At 31.3% G+C, this 10,490-nt stretch overlaps 1 protein-coding gene across 1 annotated transcript; it reads left to right on the forward strand.

Moving 5' to 3' along the window:
• Nucleotides 1-3,007: 3,007 nt before the first annotated feature.
• Nucleotides 3,008-6,350, forward strand: LOC119614236 (tetratricopeptide repeat protein 36 homolog). The gene is made up of 2 exons (XM_037970368.1): nt 3,008-3,392; nt 5,835-6,350. Exons 1-2 carry the CDS (start codon nt 3,062-3,064, stop codon nt 6,080-6,082), a joined length of 579 nt encoding a protein of 192 aa, XP_037826296.1. The 5' UTR covers nt 3,008-3,061; the 3' UTR covers nt 6,083-6,350.
• Nucleotides 6,351-10,490: the final 4,140 nt, after the last annotated feature.

The following is a 10,490-nucleotide window of genomic DNA, read 5'->3' on the forward strand; positions in this document are numbered from 1 at the left end:
GCTTTTCTATGAAAGAACTTTAAAGAGCTTTTCTATGAAAAAGCTTTAAAAAGTTTATCTATAAATCAGCTTTAAAGGCTTTTCTATAAAAAAAAAGCCTTAAAAAGCTTTTCTATGCAAAAGCTCTAAAAAGCTTTTTATGTAAAAGCATTATAAAGCTTTTCTATGAAAAAGTTTTACAAACTTTTCTATAAAAAAGCTTTACAAAGCATTTAAAGCTTTCCTATAAAAATCGTTCTTAAAGCCATTTTAAGCAAACAACTTTAATACGTTTTGTGCTAAGAAAGAGTTTTTTTTCCTAAAAAAAAGTTTGTTTAAACATATTAATAAAAGCTTTAAAAGAAAAACGCTGTAAAAGCTTTTTTTAAAATAGCAGTAAAAGCCTTTCTAAGAAAAGCGCTGTATAAGCTTTTTTATGAAAAATCTTTTTAAGAGTCTTTTTAGGAAAACAGCTTTTAACTCCTTATAAAGAAAAGCTTTTAAAGACTTTTTAGAGAAAAAGCTTTAAAACTCTTTTCAAAGGAAAAGACCTTTTAAAGAGAAAGCTTTAAAAATCTAAAGAAAAAGATTTAAAAATCTTTTTAAAGAAAAAGCTCTAAAAAGTTTTTTAAAAAAAGATATTTTTTTAAGAAAAAAATATACATAATTAAAAGAGTTTTTAATAGAAAGCTTAAAAAAGCTTTTATAAGAATGTAATAAATAGTTTAAAATAGCTTTTATAACAATAAGTAACAAAAAATTAAGAAACTTATTTTGCTTATTAAGAAAAACCTTTACATGACTATTTAAACATAATCAAACAGCTTTATTTTAAAAATGATTTAAAAATCCCACTTAAAAACTCTTAAAAACCTTCAAAACTATTCAAAGGCTTTTTAAGTCAAGTAGTTTCTTAAAAGAAAACTAACTAATCACGCATTTTTGGGCAATTTATAAACCTTTACGTGTTAGTTTGCTAGCGACGAATAGATGGCGCCGCCCACAGTTAGTTTTAATGCATTCCATTGCTATATTGCCTACTTCAGGCGCTAATTTTTACAGAGTTGCACAGAAATCAAAAATTGATTTTCGATTTTCAAGAAAACGTGCTCTGATCTCAAATCTGATAGCATATTCGGATTCAGCATCGAAAAACCCTAGTATGTAGACCTCTCGGCCCAATTGGGCCAATAGTTTCCGAGAAAAAAGCAAAAAAGGTAAAACGGCCAGTTTAATAAAACTCCCATTGTTTAGTACAGACATAAACCGTGCGAAAGTTGTTTATGATAACACACATTCGCACACACGTAATATTCATGTAGGCGTGTGTATAGATGTGTGTTTTACTTGAACAAACAACAGCGCCACCTGCTGTTCGCAAGTTGTACTAAGTTTGTGTGTATGTAATTTAGCTAAAATTGGCAGATTTTCTTTTTTTGCTTTTTTCTCGGAAACTACCGGCCTAAAACGGCCGGGAGTGTCACATACTAGGGTTTTTCGATGCTGAATCCGAATATGCTATCAGATTTGAGATCCGAGCACGTTTTCATAGAAATCGAAAATCAATTTTTGATTTCTGTGCAACTCTGTAATAAATTTGCTCCCTAAAATATGCTCTGAAAATATTAATATTAAAAATGAGAAAACAAGTTAGTTTACTAGCAATGTATAGGGGGCGCCTTTTTAATGTGCTTTCTTTTCTGTTGCCAACTTCAGGAGCTTATATTGACAGAGTTGCACAGAAATCAAAAATTGATTTTCGATTTCTATGAAAACGTGCTCGGATCTCAAATCTGATAGCATATTCGGATTCAGCATCGAAAAACCCTAGTATGTGGTACTCCCGGCCGTTTTAGGCCGGTAGTTTCCGAGAAAAAAGCAAAAAAAGAAAATCTGACAATTTTAGCTAAATTACATACACACACACTTTGTACAACTTGCGGTCAACAGGTGGCGCTGTTGTGCACTTAAATAAAACACACATCCATACACACGCCTATATGAATATGACGTGTGTGTGAAGGTGTCATAAACAACTTTAGCATGGTTTATGTCTGTACTAAACAATAGGAATTTTATCAAACTGGCCGTTTTAACTTTTTTGCTTTTTTCTCGGAAACTACCGGCCCAATTGAGCCGAGAGGCCCACATACTAGGGTTTTTCGATGCTGAATCTGAATATGCCATCAGATTTGAGATCGGAGCACGTTTTCTTAAAAATCGAAAAATATTTTTTGATTTCTGTGCAACTCTGTAATAAATTTGCTCCCTAAAGTATGCATACCGAATTTTCATATAAAAAATATTAAAATAATCATTTATTTAGTGTTTTAAAGAAGAGCATAAGTTTAGGAGTAAAAATTAAGTAAGGGAAATTAAACAAATGTGAAAGGTTTTTCATCACATAATTTTTCTTTTCTTGTTGAATACAACGTTTTATTGTTCAAATTAAGATAAAAAAACTTTACAGGGTCTTAAAGGAATAATACAAATTACAAAAATAGACTTGTTCGTGAGATATTTTCTATTGAAATAATTGAAAATTTTTGCTTCAAAACTTCAAAGGTAGTTTTCCTTTTCCATAAAACGACGGCAGATATTTACGTTCGTGTTTTTGATTCTTCTGGTTTTTAAAGCAACGTAAAGAAAATCTGTAAATAAAATTAAAATTTTGTAAAATATTTAAACAAAAATTGAAAGATTTTACAATAAAATTTTATAAATTATTAATATTTCATTACTCGACCCCCCCTTTTCAAAATCTTTTAAACACCGTCTGTCTATTTTTTCTAACAAAATACTCACATGCTGTTTGTTAAGAAACAAACACACACACACACACTCTGTTTAAAGTAGAGGTTTAATTTTATTCACATTTAAACAAAAATAGACCAGTTTTTCATGTTCATTTGCATCTCTCAAACTCTGTTTTTATATCAAAATAAACAAAAACAAAACGCATTAACAAAAACAACACCTGTTTAATAAAATCAAAATAGTTTTATCATAAAAAAACAAAATCAGTTTGCTTTTAAAGCTCCCAACGTTAACAACATTAAAAGTATATCTGTGAATCAAAAAAATGCCCTTAACAAAATCTTGTCTATCAGCTCATGATCAGCAAGTTTTAGAATCGATCTTCAATCCTCTGGAATTAACTTCTTCTTTGGAAGCACAACTCATTAATCCAGATTCTACCGAACCTTTAGTGGATCAAGATGAGGCACTCGGTTGTGAAGTGGAAATATTAAAGAAATCCAAACAATTGGAAATAGAAGCTGTAAAATTGGCTGAAGAAGAGAAATTGGAAGAAGCTTTGGAAAAGTTTAAGGAATCTTTAGAATTGACACCCAAAAGGGCTTCAATTTATAATAATCGGGCACAGGCTTTAAGATTAGCTGGGAAAGATGAGGGTGAGTAGAAAGTGAATTAAATAAAAGTAGAACTTTCAGAACTTGTAAAGAAGTTCAAAGCAGCACACTTGTTCTGCTCTACATATAAAGGGGAAATTTTTGTTTAAATTCCCTTGTACAGGTTGGTGTCAATAATAACCATCAGCCGAGACATAAACCATATATGGTGAATAAGCTGAAAAAGAAAAGCAGTTGGCAGCATTGCTACACAAACATTTATTAAGAAGCTTCAACTTTTTCTTCGAAATTTTCTAGACTATAAACTAGTTTACAGTATAGTCTATATTCTACCCTATAGTCTACCCCATAGTCTAGTCTATATTCTACCCTATAGTCTACCCTATAGTCTAGTCTATAGTCTAGTCTATAGTCTAGTCTATAGTCTAGTCTATATTCTAGTCTATAGTCTAGTCTATAGTCTAGTCTATAGTCTAGTCTATAGTCTAGTCTATAGTCTAGTCTATAGTCTAGTCTATAGTCTAGTCTATAGTCTAGTCTATAGTCTAGTCTATAGTCTAGTCTATAGTCTAGTCTATAGTCTAGTCAGTCTAGTCTATAGTCTAGTCTTAGTCTAGTCTATAGTCTAGTCTATAGTCTAGTCTATAGTCTAGTCTATAGTCTAGTCTATAGTCTAGTCTATAGTCTAGTCTATAGTCTAGTCTATAGTCTAGTCTATAGTCTAGTCTATAGTCTAGTCTATAGTCTAGTCTATAGTCTAGTCTATAGTCTAGTCTATAGTCTAGTCTATAGTCTAGTCTATAGTCTAGTCTATAGTCTAGTCTATAGTCTAGTCTATAGTCTAGTCTATAGTCTAGTCTATAGTCTAGTCTATAGTCTAGTCTATAGTCTAGTCTATAGTCTAGTCTATAGTCTAGTCTATAGTCTAGTCTATAGTCTAGTCTATAGTCTAGTCTATAGTCTAGTCTATAGTCTAGTCTATAGTCTAGTCTATAGTCTAGTCTATAGTCTAGTCTATAGTCTAGTCTATAGTCTAGTCTATAGTCTAGTCTATAGTCTAGTCTATAGTCTAGTCTATAGTCTAGTCTATAGTCTAGTCTATAGTCTAGTCTATAGTCTAGTCTATAGTCTAGTCTATAGTTAGTCTATAGTCTAGTTCTATAGTCTAGTCTTAGTCTAGTCTATAGTCTAGTATAGTCTAGTCTATAGTCTAGTCTATAGTCTAGGCTAGTCTAGTCTAGTCTAGGTCGATAGTCATGTCTATAGTCCTTAGTCTCTAGTAGTCTACAGTTAGTCTACAGTCTAGTCTATAGTCTAGTTATAGTTCTAGTCTATAGTCTAGTCTATAGTCTAGTCTTATAGTCTAGGTCTATCTTCTAGTACTATAGTCTGTCTATAGTCTAGTCTCTAGTCTAGTCTATTATCAGTCTATAGTCAGTCTATAGTCTAGTCTATAGTCATGTCTATAGTCTAGGTCTATAGTCTAGTCTATAGTCTAGTCTATAGTCTAGTCTATAATTCTAGTTCTATAGTCTAGTCTATAGTCTAGTCTATAAGTCTAGTCTATCGTCTAGTCTATAGTCTAGTCTATAGTCTCGTCTATAGTCTAGTCTATAGTCTAGTCTATAGTCTAGTCTATAGTCTAGTCTATAGTCTAGTCTATAGTCTATGTATCTAGTCTAGTCTCTAGTCTAGTCTCTAGTCTAGTCTATAGTCTAGTCTATAGTCTAGTCTATAGTCTAGTCTATAGTCTAGTCTATAGTCTAGTCTATAGTCTAGTCTATAGTCTAGTCTATAGTCTAGTCTATAGTCTAGTCTATAGTCTAGTCTATAGTCTAGTCTATAGTCTAGTCTATAGTCTAGTCTATAGTCTAGTCTATAGTCTAGTCTATAGTCTAGTCTATAGTCTAGTCTATAGTCTAGTCTATAGTCTAGTCTATAGTCTAGTCTATAGTCTAGTCTATAGTCTAGTCTATAGTCTAGTCTATAGTCTAGTCTATAGTCTAGTCTATAGTCTAGTCTATAGTCTAGCCTATAGTCTAGTCTATAGTCTAGTCTATAGTCTAGTCTATAGTCTAGTCTATAGTCTAGTCTATAGTCTAGTCTATAGTCTAGTCTATAGTCTAGTCTATAGTCTAGTCTATAGTCTAGTCTATAGTCTAGTCTATAGTCTAGTCTATAGTCTAGTCTATAGTCTAGTCTATAGTCTAGTCTATAGTCTAGTCTATAGTCTAGTCTATAGTCTAGTCTATAGTCTAGTCTATAGTCTAGTCTATAGTCTAGTCTATAGTCTAGTCTATAGTCTAGTCTATAGTCTAGTCTATAGTCTAGTCTATAGTCTAGTCTATAGTCTAGTCTATAGTCTAGTCTATAGTCTAGTCTAGTCTAGTATATATTCTAGTCTATAATCTAGCCTATAGTCTAGTCTAGTATTTTATTTTTTTAAGAATTAATTTTAATTCTGTATTTCGTTTTTTTATTTAGCCGCTTTTGACGACCTCAATCAAGCTTTGGAGAATTGTTTAAATCAAGCCAAATCCAAATGTCATGCCTTGTGCCAGCGTGGCGTACTTTACCGCAAACAAAACAAATTGGATGAAGCCCGCCAAGATTTTGAAGAAGCCGCCAAAATGGGCAGTAAATTTGCCAAACAACAATTGGTGGAAATTAATCCGTTTGCAGCTTTGTGTAATCAAATGTTAAGACAAGCTTTTCAACAATTAGAGAAATAATAAATAAAGAGAGTAACAGAGAGAAAAATTAAAGAAGGGAAATGGGTTTTAATTACAGGATTTAGAATAGAATTAGAAAAGTAAGAAAGAAATAGAGAGAAAATAATAAAAAATGGTAATTGAGGAAAGAGAGTATTTTAAGAGAACTTTTATAATGAAAACAGGTTAAGTTGTAATTGTAATTAAGTTTGTTTTTTAGTTAATATTAATTACAACTAACATGAATTTCTTCTTAATGATAAATGAAATAAATAATTCATTAAATGTTCTTTTTGGCGTAAGCCACCTTTTATTATTTGTTAATGACATTTTGCATTTAATTTTTAGAACTCCAAAAATAAAAACAAATATAACGGAATAATGCCAATATATACAACAATATATCATGTGAATTAGTCTCGTGTTGAAATCGATCATCATTGATTTACAACTTGTTGCATAAAGAAGAAAAAACTACAAATTTCATTAAAAAAGCAAAAACCTGTCGAATTTTATACGAAAAACAAAAGAGGGGGAGCAACCAGCGAAAAATGCAAGGTGCGTTTCTACCAATGCTTTATGATGCAGTTTATTTATACAAATGAAAAAGAACGCAAAAATAACAGTTGCAGTTAAATGTGGCACGTGGTTAAAAGGGCACGATTTTGTGCCAATTTCTATAAACAATGAAAACTGCAACTGTTGAGTTTTTCATTTTGAGCTGTCATGAGTCCCAGGAGTTTATATCACAAAAGGGTTAAATGTAAAAGGACATGTTACAAAAAAAAAAAAAAAAAAAACAGATAAGAAAACCCAAAATTTAAATTCAAAAACGTAAAACATTTAATTTTGTTAAATTTATTTTTAGAGCACAAAAACTTACGGGCAACAACCGGCAACGGTACTTGGCAAATTTCAGTTAACCGAAACTGAAAAGTGAACAAGAAAATTAAGCCACAATAACAAATGTTTAAGATTGAAAAATACAATTTTGAAAACAAATTGAACAGAGACCACGAAAATATTCCTCTGCAGGTTCCTGATGAAGTTAAATCAACAAAAAATGAAAGTGGTTTTATTATCCTTTTTTTCTTCGTCTTCTTTACCCAACAAATTTTAAACTTTACATCAGAGCGCTGTAATAAACCCTATTTTTTTATAAAAATAAACTTAAAACACGCATTCTGACCAGTTCATTCGTCAGGCAATACATGCAGCTCCCCTTAACAATAACAACAAACACGATCATTTGTAATGAAATGCTGAAGTGTGCAGTGTGGTTTGGTAGAAGAAAAAAAACCTTAAACTTGGCACGCTTTTGCCTCAAAAATTGTCTTACAATCATAAGGCGGGAAGTTTTTTTTAATATAGCGATATATAAAAAAGATTTTCTTTTTTGGTTTTATTGCTTGGACAACAAAAAAAATCTGATCATTTTTGTAACCAAAACAGTCAATTCATTTTAAAATCTTAACCAAACAGTTTGAAACAATTTAACTTCGATTTTTTAGGGAACTACAATCAGCAAAGAAGGTATATTTAGTTCCTTAAAGATCAAGAAACAATTTGGGTTCACAACAGGCCTCGATCATTTTATATTGCTCATACCTCGAACAGATAATTGCTTAATGAGAGAGTTGCGGAAGATCATGCAAATGTCTTGAAGAAACTCACTCATTTGTGAATCGTGCAAACATCTCGAAGAAGTTTAACTCACTTATAAAACAAAACTCTTAAATGATATTAAAGATCATGTAACGACCTAGCCCTGCCACCGGAGACCAGTTAATCGCTAGAGACCAAGTAAATAAGACCACACAAAAATCTTTAAGAAAGATCAAGCAATAGTCTTTAGGAAGCTTCCATCTCTTAAAAATCCCACACTTGCCGATCATACAAAGATCTTGAGAAGTTTCCCTCACTTACATACACAACAAAACTCTGACGATTCAGAGGTTTGACTCCAATAGATGTTTGCTTAATACACGTATCCTTCAGCAGTATGGATATAGTTGCGAATGATCATGCAAGGATATTTTCTCTGTTTCATAAAGAACATTTTCTCTGTTATGATTGAAATCCATGCAGCCGGAGAGCGTCGCTAGAGATCAAGTAAATACGACCAAGGAAAAAACTTGATGATCATACAAAGATCTCAAATAAGCTTTCTTCACTTATGAAACAAAACTCTGACATTTCATCTTATCAAACAAGATCTTACGAGATTTTGGCTCTAACAGCTATATTCATAATGCCTGCTTTTTTCTGAATTTTGAAGATAGTTGCAACTGATCATGCAACTAAGGATCACGGAAAAATAATAAAGAAGTTACTCTCACGTATAAATAAAACATCGGCTGGTCTATAGTCCACGCTATAGACAGATCTATAGTCCAGACTATAGGCTAATCTATAGTCCAGACTATAGACTAATCTATAGTCCAGACTATAGACTAATCTATAGTCCAGACTATAGACTAATCTATAGTCCAGACTATAGACTAATCTATAGTCCAGACTATAGACTAATCTATAGTCCAGACTATAGACTAATCTATAGTCCAGACTATAGACTAATCTATAGTCCAGACTACAGACTAATCTATAGTGCAGACTATAGACTGATCTATAGTCCAGACTATAGACTGATCTATAATAAAGACTATATACTGACTATAGACTGATCTATAATAAAAACTATATACTGACTATAGACTGATCTATAGTCCAGACTATAGACTGATCTATAGTCTATACTATAGAATGATCTATAGTCTATACTATAGACCGATCTATAGTCTAGACCATAGAATAGTCCAGACTATAGAATGATCTATAGTCCAGACTATAGAATGATCTATCGTCCAGACTATAGACTGTTCTATCGTCCAGACTATAGTGTGTTCTATCGTCCAGACTATAGACTATTCTATAGTCTAGACTATAGATTGTTCTATAGTTCAGACTATAGACTGTTATATAGTCCAGATTATAGACTATTCTATAGTCTAGACTATAGACTGTTCTATAGTTCAGACTATAGACTGATCTATCATCCAGACTATAGACTGTTCTATAGTTCAGACTATATACTGTTCTATAGTCCATACTATAGACTGTTCTATAGTCCAGACTATAGACTGTTCTATAGTCCAGATTATAGACTGTTCTATAGTCCAGACTACAGACTGTTTTATAGTGCAGACTATAGACTGTTTTATAGTCCAGACTATAGACTGTTCTATAGTATAGACTATAGATTTTTTGTTCTATAGTCCAGTTAGATTAGGGTGTCAAAATTTTCAAAACCACCTTTCAAAATTAAAATATTTGTTTGTATTTAAATCTGTAAAGAATTGATCCCTTTTTTTAAATGCTATATGAGCAACAAGAAAAAATGCAAACTTACACTAATAAACAGAACAGTTAAACCCATTATAAAATAAAAATTAACCCTTAAATGATCTATATATACAAAAACTTCAATATATATAAATAAACTTTAGTAACAGTAAGCTCACTGAGAGGTAGTTTGGTAACGAGACTAAGTCTTCAAAAAGTAATTTTAAGGACTAAAAAAATCGAACTCTTTTTTGTCCCTTCTCCACGTCTAAGGGTTAACTCTCTATATTTTCCCTTCTTCCTACTCCTGTGGTTAACTGTTGTTTTTTTTTTTTTTTGTTAATTCTGTGGGGATTTTGATTCAGTTTTTTTAAGGTGCAATAGCAGGTGCTTCTTATTTAAAGCAGAATCTAAAATACTATACAAAAACAATAACAAACTGAAATACAGCTCTTTTATAAAAAAAAACACTGACTTAAAAGATTTCTTATTTTTGATGCTCTATGTTTAAAAAAAAAGATGTTTAAGAAAAACTTGTTAAAAAGAGGGTTAAAAATAAAAGATCCCTTTTTAAGCCTATTAAGTAATTTACAAAAGTGGAAAAATAAATAAAGAAAAAATTTTTAATTTTTAAAAATCCTGTTAAATGATTAACAATTAATAAGAAAATTTTGTATTTATAGAGAAAAAGGCAAATATTGTTTTTTTTTTAAACTTTATTTTAATATAGTTTATATTTATATGTTTTTCAAATTTAACCTCAAAGTTTGAATTATATAAAATGGCGATTTTATCATTTTACTTTGATAACACGGGCCGAGAAAATTTTTAACCCAAAGTTTTGACCGAAGTATACTTTTCTTAAGGATTGAGTCGCGCTGAATACGAATCTGCCCTCAGAATTTGTTTATCTGGGATTTGTTATATCATGTCCTGAAGTTTGAAAAAACACAATTTTTGGCGCTATTTGAGATGTTATAACAGCGCCCAGACATCTTTACTTAGAAAGTGTTGTATGTCATCTGAAAGTCCATTCTATTAACTTTAAAATGAAGGCTTAACATCTGTCACATCTTCTCTTTTCCTA

Source organism: Lucilia sericata, unplaced genomic scaffold, assembly GCF_015586225.1.
Source record: "Lucilia sericata isolate MDLA Ls3-8-SP2 unplaced genomic scaffold, ASM1558622v1 Contig002715F_arrow, whole genome shotgun sequence".
NCBI classification, from domain to species: Eukaryota; Metazoa; Arthropoda; class Insecta; order Diptera; family Calliphoridae; genus Lucilia; species Lucilia sericata.

Bases quoted from the DNA above. Each gene is read 5' to 3' on its own strand.
- LOC119614236 (XM_037970368.1), top strand. From the start codon at position 3,062: ATGCCCTTAACAAAATCTTGTCTATCAGCTCATGATCAGCAAGTTTTA. The intron at 3,393-5,834 runs GTGAGTAGAAAG...TTTTTTATTTAG, and splicing joins ATTAGCTGGGAAAGATGAGG to CCGCTTTTGACGACCTCAAT.